Source organism: Rhinopithecus roxellana, chromosome 12, assembly GCF_007565055.1.
Source record: "Rhinopithecus roxellana isolate Shanxi Qingling chromosome 12, ASM756505v1, whole genome shotgun sequence".
In the NCBI taxonomy this organism is placed as follows: Eukaryota; Metazoa; Chordata; class Mammalia; order Primates; family Cercopithecidae; genus Rhinopithecus; species Rhinopithecus roxellana.
This window is the reverse complement of record NC_044560.1, coordinates 25,663,290-25,683,510: the sequence shown is the minus strand read 5'-3', so window position 1 is coordinate 25,683,510 and position 20,221 is coordinate 25,663,290. Positions and strand designations below refer to the sequence as shown.

The window sequence follows — 20,221 nt, the reverse complement described above, 5'->3', positions numbered from 1 at the left end:
GAAGGGGGCACCCTTGCAAGGCAGTCTCCCATGCAGTCCCCAAGTCCTCTGCTTTTTTATTTATTTATTTTTATTTTTTATTTTTTAGAGGGAGTCTCACTCTGTCGCCCAGGCTGCAGTACAGTAGGCTCACTGCAACCTCTGCCTCCCGGGTTCAAGCAATTGTCCTGCCTCAGCCTCCTGAGTAGCTGGGATTACAGGCGCGCACCACCACACCTGGCTCATTTTTGTATTTTTAGTAAAGGTGGTGTTTTGCCTCATCGGCCAGGCTAGTCAGACCTCAGGTGATCCACCCGCCTCAGCCTCTCAAAGTGCCAGGATTATAGGCATAAGCCACCACACCCGGCCCCTCTGCTTTTCTGAAGCCTCTCATCCAGTGCCAGGATCTAAAGCAAGCAGCTGGCTTCTACCAAGTTCCTGTCATCTCATTTCATCCTCTCCATGACTTCCATTTTGTAGGTGGGGGGGAGAGGCTTAGAGAGGGAAAGTGACGTTTTAAAGCTCACGCAGCTAGAAAACAACTCACGCATCCATGTCTTTCTGATGCCAGAGCCCAGCCCCTTGCCACCGTACCATACTACCTCTTGCCAAGGCCACCTGGGCTAGCCATTTCCAAACCCAGCCTTCCTGCTGCCCTGGGGGCTGGGTTCCTGCCAGAAATTGAGCTAAGCCCTGGGGGAGGACATGGGAGTTCTGAAAAGTTAAGCAGCCTGCCTCCCCTGGAAGTGTCACCGGAAGATGAAACAACTCTTGTCACCTGGCCCAAGGAAGCCAGTCCCACGCCCCAGGTGGTCAACAGGAATGGCCCCCAACCGGCTGGATCGGGCAACCTGCCCCAACTAAGTAAATGGCTCCACTGGCACCCAGCTGCTCAGGCCAAAACCCTGAGAAGCATCTTGAATTCCACACATTCCTGCACCCCCACATCCTATCCACCAGCAAGTCTTGCCAATGCGTGTTCCTGTACCAAATAGTCACTGGGATCTTGCTATGAATCAGGTGCTGCTTTCCCTCCTGGGGTTTATCCCCTACCCACACCCTCACCACCATCACAGCTGTGTCTCCTTCCAGCCCCTTCCACAATAGGGATCATTGGAGTTTTCCTCTCCTTGACTAGGGCTACTACTCAGTAGACAGCAGCCTCCGCAGGAACAAGGGCATCTCTGTTTTGTTCATTCTCACGTTCCTGGCTCCTAGAGCGGTGCTGGCACTCCATAAGTTCATCCTGGACAAATGACTGGTGATCCTGCCCAAGTCTATCCTTGGCCCTAACATGAACCCTCCCTTGTTTGCCCTGGGATCTCACAGATCCACTCTCCCCTTTGGAGCTCCTCTGTCCAGAGGTCCTGGAGACAGGGAGCACTATGCCTGTCACTATGGGGTAGCAGGATAAATGCTGCACACAGGTATGACATCTCTGGTGCCTTTCAGGGGTCTCCATGAATCCCCTCAGTGCAGGTGTGTCTACAGGTCACGCTGTGAGGCTTCTCTTTCTCTAGCATTTCAAGGCCTCCAGTGCATCATGGCAGACTCTCCCTGGGTCTCTGTGGAGGCACATCTGACCCTGTGAATCTCTGGGCAGGTGTGGCTTCCTTCTCTGCATTCATCAAGCAGCATCAGGCACTGTCTCAAGTGCTTGATACGCATTTTCTTTTCTTTTTCTTTTTTTTTTTTTTTTGAGACGGAGTTTCGCTCTTTTTGCCCATGCTGGAGTGCAATGGCACGATCCCGGCTCACAGCAACCTCCACCTCCTGGGTTCAAGCGATTCTCCTGCCTCAGTTTCCCGAGTAGCTGGGATTACAGGCATGCGCCACCACACCCAGTCGACACGCATTTACTTGTGTGATCCTCGCAGCAGTTCTCTGTGAAGCAGGCATTGCTATCCTACAAGTTGGGAAAAGAGGGCCAGAGAGGATCAGTGACTTGCTCACGGTCGCATGGCCTGGAAGACATGGAGAGCTGGACCAGCACGCACAGTCCCTAGCCACCGGGACATGGAGGGGGCTGCCTCCGTGAGGTGTGTGTCTCAGGTCGCCCCGCCCCCGGTGTGTGCCGAGGAGCCGGCGGGGACTACAAGTCCCGGCATCCCGGGCGCGGGCGTGGCGAGGGCCGCAGTGGGCCGGGCGGGGCTTGCGGCGCGCACGGAGGGACTGCGGCAGTGTCGGAGCCGCGCAGAGCCTGGTAGCCCAGGTGCCCCGCCCGCGCCAGCCCAGCTCCAGCCCCGCGCCAGCCCAGCGTCCCCCGCCCCGGGCCGCCCGGACCGCGCCCCTGCCCAGGGCCTTGCGCACGCCGGGGCCCAGGCCGAGGGCCGCAGCGCCGGGGCCGGCGATGAGCGCGAGGAGCCGGCATGAGCGCAGGTGAGTGCGGAGCCCGGGTCAGCCCGAGCCCTGTGCGGTCCCCGGCCCGCTCGTAGTCGTCGCCCCTTCGAGGGAAAGGGGGAGGTGACGCCCCCCACCGCGGGGTCGCGAGCCCAGGGAGCGGGCCCTGGGCTAGGATCCTGGGCCGTCCCCTCCCTTTTGACGGGGACTCGGCCCCGGTTTCTTCCCAGAGACGCCGAGGCCGGGGATGGCGTCGACGCGCACAGCCGGTCCCTCCCCTCCCCTGCACCCCACAGCCGCGGAATTGGAAGCTGGGCGCTTGTGCAAGAGGGTCCTGGGGCCGTGCGGGGACGGGGAGGCCACCCCACGTCCACTTAATTGGATCTAACCCCGAGTGACGGATATCCAGGTCGGGGAGGCGGCTGCATCCTCGGGCCTCTGGGCAACCCCTCTGGGCTGAATGAATGAATGGGGTTGGGGAAGCCGGGACTGCATTTTCTGGGTAGATGTCCTGGGCCACAGCACCACTCCTGAACCCCTGCCTCAGGCCCCCAGAGAAAAGCCGTCACACCCAGGACCAAGGACCACACCCTCCATGCGACCCATCCCGGGCCAGATGTCCTAAGCCCACTCCTCCAGGGTCTAATTTAAATCCCACCTGCTGGGAATGGGGCCAGTCACCCTCCTCTATCCAGAAAAGTCTCATCTCAGTGTCTGTCACTCAGCCTCCAGCCCCACAGCCTAGAGTGCACCCCTGGCGAGGGAGGGGAAAGAATGAGGAAAGACGTCCCCTAGAATGCGGATCCAAAGATGGGAAGACCGTTCACACACACTCCCGCCCCAGCCTGGCAGAAGACAGGAGCTCCCTGCCGCCGGGAACCACAGCCCCGGAGGAGGCAGCCGCCCTGGGCTGCTGCCAGGTCACCAGCCGGAAGCCGAGGCTTCCGCAGGAAATAAGAGGTCCCAAATGGCTCTAGCCCCTCCGCTCCACAGTGCTGGTGACATTGCCCCGGGGCTGTGACCTCAGACCAGGTTCAAGTCCAGTCTTGGCTGCTCATAGCTGTGTGACTTTGTGCTTGTTAATCCGCTTCTCTGAGCCTCATTTTAAATGAGAATCCTAATCTGTACTTTTCATGGAATGGTCGTAAGGAGGAATGTGCTCATTCAGACACACTCATTTCCAGCTTCTCCTCTTTCAAACTCTATGACGCTGGACAAGGGATTCACATGCTGTGCCTCAGTTTCCCCAACTGTACAATGGGGATAATCATAGTCACTACCCCAGAGGGTTTTGTGTGAAGCTTCATTGAGTTAGCACACTGAAGGGCTTCCACAGGGCATGGTGAGCGTTCCATGGGAGTTGCTGTTAATCAGAAGAGCAATGACAGGCCAGGCACGGTGGCTCACGCCTGTAATCCCAGCACTTTGGGAGGCCGAGGCGGGCAGATTACTTGAGGTCAGGAGTTCAAGACCAGCCTGGCCAACATGGCGAAACCCCATCTCTACTAAAAATACAAAAATTAGCTGAGTGTGGTGGCGTGTGCCTGTAGTCTCAGCTACTTCAGAAAGCTGAGGCAGGAGAATCGCTTGAACCTGGGAGGCAGAGGGTGCAGTGAGCCGAGATCTCGCCACTGCACTCCAGCCTGGGAGACGGGGAGACTCCATCTCAAAAAAAAGAAGAGCAATGCCATCATGAAGGTGCTCTCGCCCCCCACACAGCCTGTGGGTGCCTGTTCTGGGCTGGTCTGAGCTGGTGAGTGTTCGGATACCCTCCCGCAGCAGCCCTGGGGAGACTGGGCTGTGGCTGGGGATAAACAGATGTACTGCAGGAGAGAGTGCCCTGGGCATGATCCTTGCAGGGAGGGGCTCTGGAGGTTTCCACACCAGTGACTTCCTCCCTCAAGTTCTGTACCCCTTCTCCTCCTTGCCAAGGTTGACAGAAAGTGTCATTGTGAAGTGACAGTCATACGATTGATATGAGGAAGAACTTCCCAGGGGGACCGCTGTTTACATACTGGGGACTCCACCCTCTTTATGAAGAACCTTTTGTTCATAAAGAGTCTCGAGGCTGGGCCTGGTGGCTCAAACCTGTAATCCCAGCACTTTGGGAGGCTGAGGTAGGAGCATCGCATGAGGCCAGGAGTTCAAGATCAGCCTGGGGAACAAAATGAGACCCTGTCCCTACTAAAAAAAAATAAGCCAGGTGCAGTGGCACCTGCCTATAGTGCCAGCTACCCGGGAGGCTGAGGCAGGAGGACCTCCTTTAGCCCAGGAGATCAAGGCTGCAGTGAGCTAGGATCGGGCCACTGTGCTTCAGCAGCCTGGGTGACAGAGTGAGACCCTGTCTCCTTTTTTTTTTTTTTTTTGAGACGGTGTCTTGCTCTGCTGCCCAGGCTGCAGTGCAGTGGCCGGATCTCAGCTCACTGCAAGCTCCGCCTCCCGGGTTCACGCCATTCTCCTGCCTCAGGCTCCTGAGTAGCTGGGACTACAGGGGCCTGCCACCTCACCCGGCTAGTTTTTTGTATTTTTTAGTAGAGACAGGGTTTCACCGTGTTAGCCAGGATGGTCTCGATCTCCTGACTTCGTGATCCGCCTCCCAAAGTGCTGGGATTACAGGCTTGAGCCACGGCGCCCAGCCGACCCTGTCTCTTTAAAAAAAAAAAAAAAAAAAAAAAACAAGGAAGAGGCTCGAGCCCCTCCCACCCCACTCCCAGCACCTTTGCCTTCAAGCTCTGTTGTGTCCATGAGACGGACATTCATTCATTCAGTCAGTCAGTGTTTCCTGACCCCCCAGCACATGGCAGGTACTGTGAGCAGGCAGGGCAGTGACACCCACACGAGCCTGATGCTGATGGGAATGTCAGGAGTAGGTGTGCTGGGCAGAGAGGACCTGGGAGTAAGGTCTGCCCTGTTCTAGCTTTGAGACAAGTCTGAGGGCAGCTGCCCCAGAGGCTCAGGGCTCTCGTTTGTCAAACTGGGTAAGGGAGCTCACCTTGTGGGTTGGTGCGGGAGGAAATCAAATCAGCACCACAGTGATGGCTCCTTTCCCATCCCTGAGCCCGCTGGGCTGTTGGCCTGAGGGTTTGTTTGTTTGTTTGTTTGTTTGTTTTTGAGTCTCGCTCTGTCACCCAGGCTGGAGTGCAGTGGCGTAATCTCAGCTCACTGCAAGCTCCGCCTTCTGGGTTCACGCCATTCTCCCGCCTCAGCCTCCCAAGTAGCTGGGACTACAGGCGCCCGCCACCACACCCGACTAATTTTGTTTTTGTATTTTTAGTAGAGACAGAGTTTCACCGTGTTAGCCAGGATGGTCTCAGCTAGTCTCAATCTCCTGACCTTGTGATCCACCCGCCTCAGGCTCCCAAAGGGCTGGGATTACAGGCGTGAGCCACTGCACCTGGCTGGCCTGAGGGTTTTAAGGTACAAGGAGCAACTGTTGAATGGGCCTAGGGAGCCGTGGGCAGCCAGGACTTCAGACAGCACGGTGATGTGAAAGGAGAAGAGAGCCTGGGAAATGGATGAGCAGAAGCCACGTGCCCCTGGCCCGGGAGCCGGGTCCCGCTCACCTCTCCAGGCAACCCCCCCAAGAAACTTCAAATGCCTGGGCCAAGCCAGCTTCTGCCTCCCTATGTGCTGGATGCTTCGGGACTATCATCCTAGAGATGAGAAATGGAAGCCCAGAGAGGCAAAGGCACTTGCTGTATGAAACACAGCATCAAAAAATAAATTCTTAGGAACAAATGATGGGCAAAAAGACAGAACCCCATCTCTACAAAAAAAAATTAGCTGGGCGTGGTGGTCTGTGCCTGTAGTCCCAGCTATTTGGAGGCTGAGGTGGGAGAATCGCTTGAGCCTGGGAGGTCAAGGCTGCAGTGAGCTATGATTGCGACACTGCACTCCAGCCTGGGTGACAGAGAGAGACTGTGTCTCAAAAAAATACTTATACACTGAAAACTGTAAGCTGGGCCTGGTGGCTCATGCGTGTAATCCCAGCACTTTGGGAGGCCGAGGCTACAAGAGTGAAAAATAAATAAATAAATTAATTAATGAAAGGAGATCACAACCGAGGTTACCTGGCAGGGTCAATACGTTCGCCATGTAAAGAGAGCCAGGGCAAGGTGACCCTGTGCACAGTGAGCCCTCTAGGAGTCTTGAAGCCAGAGTGTTTGGGGATGGGGCTATTCAGAGGCTGGGGGTACTGTGTCCACAGCAGCTGCCTGGGGCACTCTGGACTCTGGGTAGAAATTTTAGAAGGACTCAGACTGGGGGATGGAGGAGGGAGCCCAGAAAATCAGCAGCCTTCCCCACACCCGCCCAACTTTCCCAGCCTGCTCAGTGAACTTCTCCAGAGGCTCCTATGAAACCACAGATGCCCAGCGCCACCCCTGCCCCAGCCTGAGGAGTTGATCCAGCCAGTCTGGGGAGGGCCCCGGCATCTGCATGTGTAAAAGGGTGCTCCAGGTGGTCTAGGACCATAGATGAACCCTGACAGAGGCTGTCCAAGGGCGGGAGTGGTGAGCTTTACCCACTCTGGAACCCCAGAACATCCACTGGCTGCCTGCCCTGCTAAGGCCACAGCTCTACAGCACAGGAGGGAGGAGTGAAAAAAATATCTGTGGCCTGGCGCAGTGGCTCAGCCTGTCAGCCCAGCACTCAGGGAGGCGAGGTGGGTGGATCACCTGAGGTTGGCAGTTCGAGACCACCCTGACCAACATGGTGAAACCCCATCTCTACTGAAAATACAAAACTTAGCTGGGTGTGGTGACGGGTGCCTGTAATCCCAGCTACTCGGGAGGCTGAGGCAGGAGAATCGCTTGAACCTGGGAGGCAGAGGTTATAGTGAGCCAAAATCATGCCATTGTACTCCAGACTAGGCGACAGAGCGAGATTTCATCTCAAAAAAAAAAAAAAGAAAAAAAGAATATCTACAATAGAACCACCTGATTACATTCACCAGTTTACCCATCTGTAAAGATAGGCCTGCAGGACTGACCTCTTATCAGTCCAGGCTCGACTTTGCATCTCCTCACTGCCAGACCTGGGCTGGGCATGGGATCGAATGAAGATAAGCAGCCATGACCCCTGCCCTCAGGGTGGGGACTGGATGAGGATGGCAAAGTGAGACCCAGAGCTCCAAGAAAGCTAATGGCTGGATGCACGAGCACCGCGGGGTCTTGGGGCACTGACCAGGCCCCATTCTCCAATTCTGGACCATACATAGCAGAGAGAACCACACACGCAAGGAAACAAGACACTATTGGCCCAGCATGGTGGCTCACGCCTGTAACCCCAGCAGTTTGGGAGGCCAAAGTGGGCAGATCACTTGAGGTCTGGAGTTTGAGACGAGCCTGGCCAACATGGTGAAACCCCATCTCTACAAAAAAACAAAAATTACCTGGGCATGGTGGTGCCTGCCTGTAACCCCAGCAGTTTGGGAGGCCAGAGTGGGCAGATCACTTGAGGTCTGGAGTTCGAGACCAGCCTGGCCAACATGGTGAAACCCCATCTCTACAAAAAAAAACAAAAATTAGCTGGGCATGGTGGTGCCTGCCTGTAATCCCAGCTACTCAGGAGGCTGAGGCAGGAGAATCGCTTGAACCTGGGAGACAGAGGTTGCAGTGAGCCAAGATCACGTGACTGCACTCTAGCCTGGGTCACAGAGTGACACTCCGTCTCAAAAAAAAAAAAAAACCACTGTGAGTAAGAACCGATAGAAAGAAGAGCCAGATAAGGGACACAGTAAGACATGAGCTTTGGACTCTATCAGATCAGGTGCTTATTGTTTTTTGTTTTGTTTTGTTTTGTTTTTTGAGATGGAGTCTCACTCTGTCACCCAGGCTGGAGTGCAGTGGCATGATCTTGCCTCACTGCAACCTCCACCTCCCGGGTTCAAGTGATTTTCCCTGCCTCAGCCTCCTGAGTAGCTGAGATTACAGGCACGTGCCACCACGCCCGGCTAATATTTTTATTTTTAGTAGAGATGGGTTTCACCATATTAGCCAGGTTGGTCTCGAACTTCTTTTTTTTGTTTTTTGTTTTGTTTTGTTTTGTTTTTTTGAGGCGGAGTCTCGCTCTGTCGCCCAGGCTGGAGTGCAGTGGCCGGATGTCAGCTCACTGCAAGCTCCGCCTCCCGGGTTTACACCATTCTCCTGCCTCAGCCTCCCAAGTAGCTGGGACTACAGGCGCCCGCCACCTCGCCCGGCTAGTTTTTTTTTTTTGTATTTTTAGTAGAGATGGGGTTTCACCATGTTAGCCAGGATGGTCTCGATCTCCTGACCTCGTGATCTGCCCGTCTCGGCCTCCAAAGTGCTAGGATTACAGGCTTGAGCCACCGCGCCCGGCCTGGTCTCGAACTTCTAACCTCAAGTGATCCACCCGCCTCGGCCTCCCAAAGTGCTGGGATTACAGGCGTGAGCCACCGCGCCCAGGCTGATGTTTATTGTTTTTAAGGAAGCAAGAGGAGGAGACGCCTCCCCAAATGACCTTTCTCTTTTCTGTCCACAGACAGCAGCCCTCTCGTGGGCAGCACGCCCACCGGTTATGGGACCCTGACGATAGGGACATCAATAGATCCCCTCAGCTCCTCAGTTTCATCCGTGGTGAGTGGGCAGAGCGGGGTGGGGAAAAGCTGCAGAGGCTGAATGCCCAGGCCCACCCAGACACCCCAGCTTCCTACTCCAGCCCTGCCCCCACCCCGACCTGGGCCCTCTCTTGCTGCTTTCACAGAGGCTCAGCGGCTACTGTGGCAGTCCATGGAGGGTCATCGGCTATCACGTCGTGGTCTGGATGATGGCTGGGATCCCTTTGCTGCTCTTCCGTTGGAAGCCCCTGTGGGGGGTGCGGCTGCGGTTCCGGCCCTGCAACCTGGCCCACGCAGAAACACTCGTTATCGAAATAAGAGACAAAGAGGTGAGAGTCGGGCTGAGCCTGGGGCTAGAGAAGGGCAGTGAGGGTCAGGGTCGGGGGTGGAGGATGCTTGGGTGCCAATCCGGCCACTGACTTTCCATGGGACGTTAGGCAGGTCCTGTTCTTCTCTGGACCTCAGCTTTCCCATCTGAGCAGTGGGCACAAGAGACGGGTCGGGTGGTTTCTGGAGGGCTCCCCGTAGCCTTGATTTCTGCCTTCTCCAGCAGAGGCCCCCTGGCTGTGGGACAGGGCCTGGGAGGGGAGGGGACTCTTCCGGGACTGAGTCCACACCTCTGTGTTCCAGGATAGTTCCTGGCAGCTCTTCACTGTCCAGGTGCAGACTGAGGCCATCGGTGAGGGCAGGTGAGGCAGCCCCATTGCCGCTTCCCAGAAGCCCCTGATCCCCTGGCCTCCCCAACCCTCTGCCCCCCGATTAAGGCTGACTGTGGCACCTCCCATCCTAGGGAGGGAAGGTGGCTCTGTGAGCACAGGGAGGTGCCAGGGCAACTCCCAGAGCTTGATAGTAACTCTCACCCCCTCTCCCCAGCCTGGAGCCGCCCCCACAGGCCCAGGTGGAGGATGGCCGGAGCCAGGCGGCAGTGGGGGCGGTACCAGAGGGTGCCTGGAAGGATACGGCCCAGCTCCACAAGAGCGAGGAGGCGGTGAGTGGACGGGTGGGTTCTGGAAAAGTCCTTGCCCCTCTCTGGGCCTCAGTTTCATGATCTGTGCAATGGGAGAGTCAGACTTCATATTCTCCAATCACCTTTTGGTTTTGTTCTCCCAAACATCCAGGATGCTGTCTGAGCACGTTTACACTTTCAGGCCCCTCCCCACCTCTCCGTCTGGTGACTCCAGTCCCTGCCCGCTTACTCCCCATCCCTCAGCTCCCAGCACAAGCACACTCCTCCTGGGGCTGGGGCCAGCTTCCAACCCATCCTCTCCTCTCTCCCACCCAGAAGCGGGTGCTGCGGTATTACCTCTTCCAGGGTCAACGCTATATCTGGATCGACACCCAGCAAGCCTTCTACCAGGTCAGGTAGGAGTCAGGGCCTGTGTGGCTCTCATCACCTCCCAGAGTGGCACTGGCTCGGGCATAGATGGTGGCATGGCATGGCCTGGGCTCCCCTCTCACCTCTAATGCTTTTGCTCTCTGAAACCTTGGGCAGGTTACTGAGCCCCTCCAGGCCTGGGATTTCTGTCTGTAAATGGGGCATGAAGATAACTTCTTCCTCCTAGGATTGTTTTGATGGTGAAATAGATAATAATTCATGTAGGGCTTGGCACCACGTCTGGTCCGAGGTGCTGATACCACTGTGAATCACACCATCAGCTCTGGACTCAGACTGTCCCCTCGGGGTTTAGTCATTGCTCTGCCACCTACAAAAGGCTTAAGAAACATGAGCTCGGGCCGGGCGCGGTGGCTCACCCCTGTAATCCCAGCACTTTGGGAGGCCAAGACAGGTGGATCACAAGGTCAGGAGTTCAAGACCAGCCTGGCCAAGATGCTGAAACCCTGTCTCCACTAAAAATACAGAAATTAGCTGAGCATGATGGCACGTGCCTGTAATCCCAGCTACTCAGGAGACTGAGGCAGGAGAATCGCCTGAACCCGGGCGGCAGAGGTTGCAGTAAGCTGAGATCACACCACTGCACTCCATCCTGCCTGGGTGACAGAGCACGACTCCATCTCAAAAAAGAAAAACACAAGCTCACCACACACCTTAGTTTGTGTGTGTGTGTATGTATGTGCGTGTGTGTGGTTTTTTGTTTTGTTTGTTTGTTTTTTAAGATGGAGTTTCACTCTTGTTGCCCAGGCTGGAGTGCAATGGCACAAGCTCGGCTCACTGCACTTCCGCCTCCTGGGTTCGAGTGATTCTCCTGCCTCAGCCTCCCGAGTAGTTGGGATTACAGGTGCGCGCCACCACACCCAGCTAATTTTTGTAATTTTTGTAGGGACGGGGTTTCACCATGTTGGCCAGGCTGTTCTCGAATGCCTGAGCTCAGGTGATCTACCCACCTCAGCCTCCCAATGTGCTGGAATTACAGGCGTGAGCCCCCGGGACCTGCTCACACACCTTAGTTTGAATGCCCCAGGAGCAGACCCCCAGACGAGGGCGCAAGGGCAGGGAGTTGGTTTTGAAGCTGATCCCAGGCAGTGCTGGGGAAGGGACGGAAGCACGGAGGGAGGTTATGCTGGCTGCCACTGCCGTGGACACCCCGAGTTCAGTCACCCTGGGGATCTCCTCAGGACAGTGGAGACCACACACCTCCGGGCGACCTCACACAGGGAGTGAGGGAGCTGGGACACTTACCCATCAATTCCCTGCCGTTATCAGTCATGGGACAGGAACCTTCTGCGCTTTCCAGGCTCACAGGCAGAGGGTGCACACACAGGCAGAAGGCCTCAGGTAAAGACAGGTGTTTTCAGGGTCCAGCTGTCATGTGGAGGTGAGGCAGATGGGAGATGGGGATGGCAGCAACAGCCTCTGCTGCATGATGGGGATAATAGCAAAAATCACTTGTGCATTCATCACTTAGCAAATGGCAGGCACGTCCAAAGCAGTCCATGAGGCTTGCTCCACTTAATCCACCCATGGCCCTATGTGGTAGGTGCTGTCACTGCCCCCATTTTGCAGATGAGAAAACTGAGGCAGAGAGGTTAAGTGACTCTCCCAAGGTATCATCAGTGTAAATAGTGCCCTTATCACTAAATAACAGCCACTCTTTCACTGTTCATATTGTTAGCATCATCTCTCTGTTCTCCTTCTTCAGTGACTTGGTTTGGAGCCCAGTAAGAGGAATAAAAGGGCAAAGCCAAGCCTTGGGTTCAAGGGGGGCTTACTTGCTCCCAGGAGCTCAATGTGGCAGAAGAGGGATGGGGGGCCTGGAGCCAATAGTCTCCGGCCTGCACAGGGTAGGGGATGCAGAGCTCAGGCCCCATGGCCCATGTGTGTCCCCTCGCACCCATCCTCAGCCTGCTGGACCACGGCCGCTCTTGTGACGACATCCACCACTCCCGCCATGGCCTCAGCCTCCAGGACCAAACGGTGAGGTCAGTGCTGCCCTGGGCCGGGATGCCCTGAGAACCGAGGCTCCTTGTGTTGCTCCCCAATGTGGTTGGCTTCCAGTCACCTGCCTTCTCTGGGCCTCAGTTTCTCCAGCTGTAAAATGGGGAGCTCCTTCACCCCGGGAGGGTCCAGCCACAGCTCCTCCTACTCATGGCTTGACCTCATCCCCTCTTCCAGGAAGGCCATTTATGGCCCCAACGTGATCAGCGTACCGGTCAAGTCCTACCCCCAGCTGCTGGTGGACGAGGTAGGGCTATCCCTGGGTCTTGCTCCAGCCCTGGCTTGGCATGCTGTGTGACCTTGGCCCAGGGCTTGCCTCCTCTGGGCCACTTTACGATGGCAACCAGGCCAGCTGTCCCCTTCTCCATAGTGGATCGTCATCTCAGAACCTGCCGCAGTCAGCCCAGCCAGAGAGACCAGGTCCAGGAATTGGAGGTTCTGCCCAAGGCTTGGGTCACAGATTGGGGCCCCACTTGCAGGGATTGGAGGCCAAGAGGCAAATCCGAGGCCGGGCGCAGTGGCTCAAGCCTGTAATCCCAGCACTTTGGGAGGCCGAGACGGGCGGATCACGAGGTCAGGAGATCAAGACCATCCTGGCCAACATGGTGAAACCCCGTCTCTACTAAAAATACAAAAAACTAGCCGGGCGAGGTGGCGGGCGCCTGTAGTCCCAGCTACTCAGGAGGCTGAGGCGGGAGAATGGCGTGAACCCGGGAGGCGGAGCTTGCAGTGAGCTGAGATCCGGCCACTGCACTCCAGCCTGGGTGACAGAGCAAGACTCCGTCTCAAAAAAAAAAAAAAAAAAGAGGCAAATCCACATGGCCTAAGCTCCTACCGGGTCCCCAGAGACACACTCTAGAGCCTGGGTCCTCTCTGTGCATCCTCCACTTTGTGCTCCCAACAGCCCCGTGGGATGGGCCTGGGACTGCACTGTTCACACCTGAGAAACCCAAGCTTCAGTGGGAGGCTGTGACATGGCCCAGGTCACACAGGGACAAAGAGAAGCCAGTGAGTGACCTGGACACATCTAGGATAAAGTGTGAACATCCCAGCCCTCGGACCAGGATCAGGCACCATGAAAGAGAGAGAGATCTTTGAGTCTGGCCCCGTGTAAATCAGTCTGTCACTTAGGAGCTATGTGGTTTTTTGTTTTTTGTTTTTGAGATGGAGTTTTCTCTTGTTGCCCAGGTTGGAGTGCAGTGGCGTGATCTCGGCTCACTGCGACGTCTGCCTCCTGTGTTCAAGCGATTCTCCTGCTTGAGCCTCCTAAGTAGCTGGGACTACAGGCTACTTAGCTGGGACTACACCACGCCCGGCTAATTTTTTTTTTTTTTTTTTTGTATGTTTAGTAGATACGGGCTTTCACTATGTTGGCTAGGCTGATCTTGAACTCATGACCTCAGGTGACCCACCCGCCTCGGCCTCCTACATTGCTGGGATTACAGGCATGAGCCACCACACCCGGCTGGAACTATGTGGTTTTAGGCCAGTGGCTCAACCCTTCCATGCCTTGGTTTCCTCATCTGTAGAATTGGTGCTAATGGTGGCACCCGCCTTGTGGAATTGTAATTGCTGTTGTGTGACACTTAGATAAAGTGCTTGGCATGTAGTGGGGGTTCAGTAAATACCCTTGTCCTATTTATTTATTTATTTATTTGTTTGTTTGTTTGTTTATATTTTTTGAGACAGGGTCTCTCTCTGTCACCCAGCCTGGAGTGCAGTGGTGCGATCTCAGCTCACTGCGACCTCCACCTCCCCGGCTTAAGTGATCCTCCCACCTCAGCCTCCTGAGTAGCTGGGAGCATAGGTACAGGCCACCCCATCAGGCTGATTTTTGTATTTTTTGTAGAGATGGGGTTTCGCCATGTTGACCAGGCTGGTCATAAACCTTGTTCTCTTTAGAGTGGAGAAACTGAGGGCCCTGGGGATGTCTGGGTGGGTGGAGATGGGATTGACCAGGAGAAAGGCCTGGCTCCAGTCCTTTGGCAGCCACTGGGCCCTCTGCTCCCATGGGCACAGGAGACCCAGCCTGTGACTGGGCTGCCCTGGGGGACGCAGCCCTGACGCTGCCTCCTGCCCCCTCCCCAGGCACTGAACCCCTACTATGGGTTCCAGGCCTTCAGCATCGCGCTGTGGCTGGCTGACCACTACTACTGGTACGCCCTGTGCATCTTCCTCATTTCCGCCATCTCCATCTGCCTGTCGCTGTACAAGACCAGAAAGGTGAGTGCCATGAGGTGGGTGGGGACAGGGCAGGTGGGTCCCCAGGGGCCCCCACCCACTTACAGCCCTCTTGTCCCCTGCCCACAGCAAAGCCAGACTCTAAGGGACATGGTCAAGCTGTCCATGCGGGTGTGCGTGTGCCGACCAGGGGGAGGTGAGGAGCTAGAGCCCAGGGAGTGGGGGCAGGAACCTGGGGGGCGTGGCTAGGGCTGGCCCCACCTAGCTGAGCTCCTCTCCTACCTGCCTGCAGAGGAAGAGTGGGTGGACTCCAGTGAGCTAGTGCCCGGAGACTGCCTGGTGCTGCCCCAGGAGGGTGGGCTGATGCCTTGCGATGCGGCCCTGGTGGCCGGGGAGTGCATGGTGAATGAGAGCTCTCTGACAGGTGAGCCCCCAGCCCCTGGCCTGCAGCTTCCTTCCTCCCCTGCCATCCAACCCTTTGCCCTGCAGCAAAAGTTTTCATTTGAGTTTCCTTTTCCTTTTTTTTTTTTTTTGAGATGGAGTTTCACTCTGTTGTCCAGGCTGGAGTGCAGTGACATGATCTCAGCTCACTGCAGCCTCCACCCCCCGAGTTCAAGTGATTCTTGTGCCTCAGCCTCCTGAGTAGCTGGGACCACAGGTGCATACCACCAAGCCCAGCTAATTTTTGTATTTTTAGTAGAGATGGAGTTTCACTATGTTGCCCAGGCTGGTCTTGAACTCCTGACCTTAGGTTATCTACCCACCTCGGCCTCCCAAGGTGCTGGGATTGCAGGCGTGAGCCACCGCGCCCGGCCTCCTTTTCCTTTTTCTCTCAAGTAACAATCTTGGCTTTAGCACTTGCTGACCTCACACCCTTGGGCCATTACAACTTAACCTCTCCATGCCTCAGTTTCCTCTTCTGTAAGATGACTGTCAGTCGCTCCTCCTGGACAGAGTTGTGCAAAGCGCTTAACAGCGTGACAGGTGCAGCATAAATGGCTGGCCACCCAGTGCATCTGAGCTATTTCTTTCTTTCTTTTTTTTTTTGGAGATGGAGTTTCACTCTTATTGCCCAGACTGGAGTGCAGTGGTGCGATCTCAGCTCACTGCAACCTCCGCCTCCTGGGTTCAAGTGATTCTCCTGCCTCAGCCTCCCAAGTATTACTGGGATTACAGGCATGCACCACCACACTGGGCTAATTTTGTATTTTTAGTAGAGATGGGGTTTCACCATGTTGGTCAGGCAGGTCTCAAACTCCTGACCTCAAGTGATTCGCCCACCTCAGCCTCCCAAAGTGCTGGGATTACAGGCGTGAGCCACCGCACCTGGCTGCATCTGAGCTGTTTCTATACCAGTGCCCACTTTCAGGTCATAAAGATTCCAGATGGCACAGGAGAGTGGGAAGCCCTCTGCCAGAGTGAGAGACTGGGGTCCCCATTCACTCCCCCACAGACCCCTTCCCTTCCCTTCCCCTCCCCAGGGCAGACACTGTGAAGGGTGTGAGGTGTCTTTCACGCCTTTTTCCGCATAACGTGTGTGCACATGTGCTGATATGCCTCTCCTTTTGTTCTGAATGTGGGATCGTGTGCTGTGTATTGTTCCATACTTTGCTTTTTCTCCTGGGCATCCTTCCGCAAGCACGGATGGCCCCACCTCACGGCTGCCTGAGAGTCCACAATACGGATGTATCGTAACTGACTCAACCGGCCCACTCCCCATGATATTTAGAATGTGACTTTCCAGTCATTGCAAAGGATGCCACAGGAGGAGCTTTGTCCTGTGTCTCTTGATAAGTGCAAGTATTTCTTTCTCTGAGATATGTTATATTTTGGTGGTAGATATTGGAGAGAGTTTACTAAAAAACTGCAGGATAGTGGTTTTTTTCCAGGGAAGTTTTCTGGCTGGCGTTGTATTTGTATAATAATAGTTAATCGTAGGCCGGGCGCAGTGGCTCGCACCTGTAATCCCAGCACTTTGGCAGGCTGAGGTGGGCGGATCGCCTGAAGTGAGGAGTTTGAAAACAGCCTGGGGCCGGGCGCGGTGGCTCAAGCCTGTAATCCCTGCACTTTGGGGGGCCGAGACGGATGGATCACAATGTCAGGAGATCGAGACCATCCTGGCTAACACGGTGAAACCCCATCTCTACTAAAAAAATACAAAAAACTAGCCAGGCGAGGTGGCGGGCGCCTGTAGTCACGGCTACTCGGGAGGCTGAGGCAGGAGAATGGCATAAACCCGGGAGGCGGAGCTTGCAGTGAGCTGAGATCTGGCCACTGCACTCCAGCCTGGGCGACAGAGCGAGACTGCGTCTCAAAAAAAAAAAAAGAAAAGAAAAGAAAACAGCCTGGGAAACGTGTTGAAACCCCATCTCTACCAAAAATACAAAACATTAGCCAGATGTAGTGATTCACGTCTGTCGTCCCAGGTACTTGAGAGGCTGAGGTGGGAGGCTGAGGCTAAGCTAGAGCCTAGGAGGTGGAGGTTGCAGTGAGCTGGGATCACACCACTGCACTCCAGCCTGGGTGACAGAGTAAGACTCTGTCTCAGAAAAAAAAAAGTAGTAATTGTGATCGGTATGATTCATGGGCACACGCCCTGAGCCCAGCCCTGCATAAACTGTCCACACATGCTTCATCTGTTCATCTCTTGTGAGGCAGACGTGGCAGAATTGTCTCTGAGTCCCTCGCAGGAATGTGCACACAGTAGGTGCTCAGTAGTCCCAGCCTGCAGGCATTCGATAAGGGAGTGCCACTCTTTGCCAGGCAGGCTGCCCAGGGCTTCACAGGGCCATGGCAAGCATGCAGTGCTCTTCTCATTCCAACTCATGGAAATATTTGCCCGCTCCATGTAAATATTTCTCTCCCCTCCCCCTTCCCCTTCTCCCTCCCGCTCCTTTCCCCCCTTCCCTCCCCTTCTTTTTTGAGACAGAGTTTCACTCTGTTGCCCAGGCTGGAGTGCAGTGGCACGATCTCGGCTCACTGCAACCTCCATCTCTCTGGTTCAAGTAATTCCCCTGCCTTAGCCTCCCAAATAGCTGGGATTACAGGTGCCCACCACCACATCCAGCTAATTTTTGTATTTTAATAGAGACAGGGTTTCACCATGTTGGCCAGCCTGGTCTCGAACTCCTGACCTCAAGTGATCTGCCCACCTCAGCCTCCCAAAGTGCTGGGATTACAGGCGTGAGCCACCGCATCCGGCCCCTTGTAAATACTTCTATTGGTTGGAGTTAGAAAAGCACTCCATACATGTTATAAAATAATTCTAGCAGAAAGAGAACGACCCCCCCGACCCCGCCCCACTGCACACATGATGCCCATACACGCTCTGTCTGACCACCCCCCCCCACTGGTTCCTGGGAGCTGGCTGCCACCCGCTTCCAGTGCCTTTATGTCTCTGTCTCCCTGTGCCTTTATGTCTCTGTCCTCTCTGAGCCTCAGTGTTCCTCTCTGTAAAATGGGGCTGTGATTTCTTGTTCACACCTGGTTACCGAGTTAACTGAGACCTAGAGCTTGTGGGACAGTTGTACACGTAACTCCTGGCTTGCTGGTGGGAGGGAGGAGTGTGGAGTGGTTGTCACACCATGTTCCCTGCCAGGAGAGAGCGTTCCAGTGCTGAAGACGGCGCTGCCTGAAGGGCTGGGGCCCTACTGTGCAGAGACACACCGGCGGCACACGCTCTTCTGCGGGACCCTCATCTTGCAGGCCCGGGCCTATGTGGGACCGCACGTCCTGGCAGTGGTGACTCGCACAGGTATGAGCCAAGAGGCTGGGCTTGAGAGAGATCCTGGGCTCAGCACCCATGGGAGAGGTGGAGCGGGGCAGGGTGTGACCTGAAACCCTGGACCCCACACCCACCTCTGCTGCTGCCCTGCTGTGGGACCTCGGGCAAGTCGGCCCACAACTGGGGTCTGATATTCCCATCTTAGCAGGAGAAGTTGGGCCAGACTAAGGCCAAGCATTGCAAGGTCTGGAGGAGCCACCGGGGTTACAGTGCTGGAGTGGACAGGGATGTAGCGGGCCGGCAGGAGCCTTCCCTGTGTCTGGATTTTAAGTGGAACCACCCAATGTTTAGATGCTATCCACTAGTTCCTTCTTTAAAGCCCTCAAAAAACCTACAAGAGCTGGGCCAGACTTGTTAGGACTCCACACTGCTGATGGCTAATCTCACAAACACCGTGTCTTGCAACTCCAGAGGCACAGGTCGGGAGGGCTAGGGGTGGGGAAGACCTGTCCTCACCCTGGCTTCCCTGCCTTGGGGTCCCTGCCTCCACCCCAGGGTTCTGCACGGCAAAAGGGGGCCTGGTGAGCTCCATCTTGCACCCCCGGCCCATCAACTTCAAGTTCTATAAACACAGCATGAAGTTTGTGGCTGCCCTCTCTGTCCTGGGTGAGTGGCCCCCTGTACCCTCCTCTGCCCATAGCCTCCCCGCCTGGGTCCCAAATCCCACTTAGTCCCTCACTGTCCCCTCAGCTCTTCTCGGCACCATCTACAGCATCTTCATCCTCTACCGAAACCGGGTAAGCCTTGGGGGTGGGGTGGCGGGTGCTGCCAGTAGGGCCCAGGGGCCAACCAGCCAGGTGCTCACATTCATGGTGCCCCTGCCAGCTGCCTCTGAACGAGATTGTGATCCGGGCTCTGGACCTGGTGACCGTGGTGGTGCCGCCCGCCCTGCCTGCTGCCATGACCGTGTGCACACTCTATGCCCAGAGCCGGCTGCAAAGACAGGGCATCTTCTGCATCCACCCACTGCGCATCAACCTGGGGGGCAAGCTGCAGCTGGTGTGTTTCGACAAGGTGGGGCCACAGGCGGGGTTGGCGCGGGGTAGCGGGACAGCCACAGGCACCCAGCCAGGCCTCCACTCCCATGTTATTCTCTCAGCAGCACCCACAGGATGCCAGGTCCTGTCTAGGGATGGAAACCCCCAGAGGATCCACCCCCGTCCCCCACCCCACCCCACTCCCGCCCTCACTGGGCTCATGGTCTAGCAGATGAAATGTCTAGAATCACGTATTCATGTGTTCAAGAACTGGTGGGGGGCCAGGCGCGGTGGCTCACACCTGTAATCCCAGCACTTTGGGAGGCCAAGGCGGGCGGATCACCTGAGGTCAGGAGTTCAAGACCAGCCTGACCAACATGGCAAAACCCCGTCTCTACTAAAAATACAAAAGTTAGCCAGGCATGATGGCACATGCTTGTAATCTCAGCTACTCGGGAGGCTGAGGCAGGAGAATCGCTTGAACCCAGGAGGCAGAGGTTGCAGTGAGCCAAGATCACGCCATTGTACTCCAGCCTGGGCGACAGAGTGAAACTCAAAAAAAAAAAAAATTACTGGTGGGGCCCTGGGGCCCTAGTGTGCATCCCGTGCTGCTCTCAACCCTTGGGGCCCAGCAGTGACTAACACAGGCATCCTTGTGGTCACTGGAGTGTGTGTGTCCCCCACCAAAATAAGTGATCCAGGAGTGCACAAAGGAGCTGCCGGGGTGGGGGGTAGGCGATGGGTTTTAGGAAGGAAGCCATTGGGGTAGAATGATGGGTTGTAGATGGGGACACTTCCTTAGAAGGCAGTCAAGGAAGCCCCCTGAGCAGGTCCCTCAGTGACCTCAGTGAGGGGTAGGTCAGGGAGAAGCAAGGGTAAAAGGCGGGAGTGACATGGCACAGATGTACCATGCACCTGGGGCACAGGGAGTGGCGTGGCACAGATGTGGCATGTACGTGGGCATGGGGAGTGGTGGAGCAGGACAGGGC

At 55.8% G+C, this 20,221-nt stretch overlaps 1 protein-coding gene across 3 annotated transcripts in view; it reads left to right on the top strand.

The window, feature by feature from the left end:
* Window positions 1–2,114: 2,114 nt before the first annotated feature.
* ATP13A2 (ATPase cation transporting 13A2) overlaps window positions 2,115–20,221 on the top strand; it is a 28,535-nt gene continuing 10,428 nt past the window's right edge. The window contains exons 1-15 of one of the 3 annotated variants that reach the window (XM_010373023.1): window positions 2,115–2,358; window positions 8,821–8,915; window positions 9,043–9,225; window positions 9,527–9,585; window positions 9,770–9,884; window positions 10,179–10,258; window positions 12,197–12,274; window positions 12,468–12,537; window positions 14,379–14,513; window positions 14,601–14,667; window positions 14,764–14,895; window positions 18,070–18,225; window positions 18,751–18,861; window positions 18,946–18,992; window positions 19,081–19,269. In XM_010373023.1, the coding sequence (XP_010371325.1) occupies window positions 2,349–2,358; window positions 8,821–8,915; window positions 9,043–9,225; window positions 9,527–9,585; window positions 9,770–9,884; window positions 10,179–10,258; window positions 12,197–12,274; window positions 12,468–12,537; window positions 14,379–14,513; window positions 14,601–14,667; window positions 14,764–14,895; window positions 18,070–18,225; window positions 18,751–18,861; window positions 18,946–18,992; window positions 19,081–19,269 (1,527 nt within the window). In that variant the 5' untranslated portion in view covers window positions 2,115–2,348. The remainder of the gene's footprint in view (window positions 2,359–8,820; window positions 8,916–9,042; window positions 9,226–9,526; window positions 9,586–9,769; window positions 9,885–10,178; window positions 10,259–12,196; window positions 12,275–12,467; window positions 12,538–14,378; window positions 14,514–14,600; window positions 14,668–14,763; window positions 14,896–18,069; window positions 18,226–18,750; window positions 18,862–18,945; window positions 18,993–19,080; window positions 19,270–20,221) is intronic. The other 2 variants (XM_030913828.1, XM_010373024.2) reach the window with 2 other exon arrangements.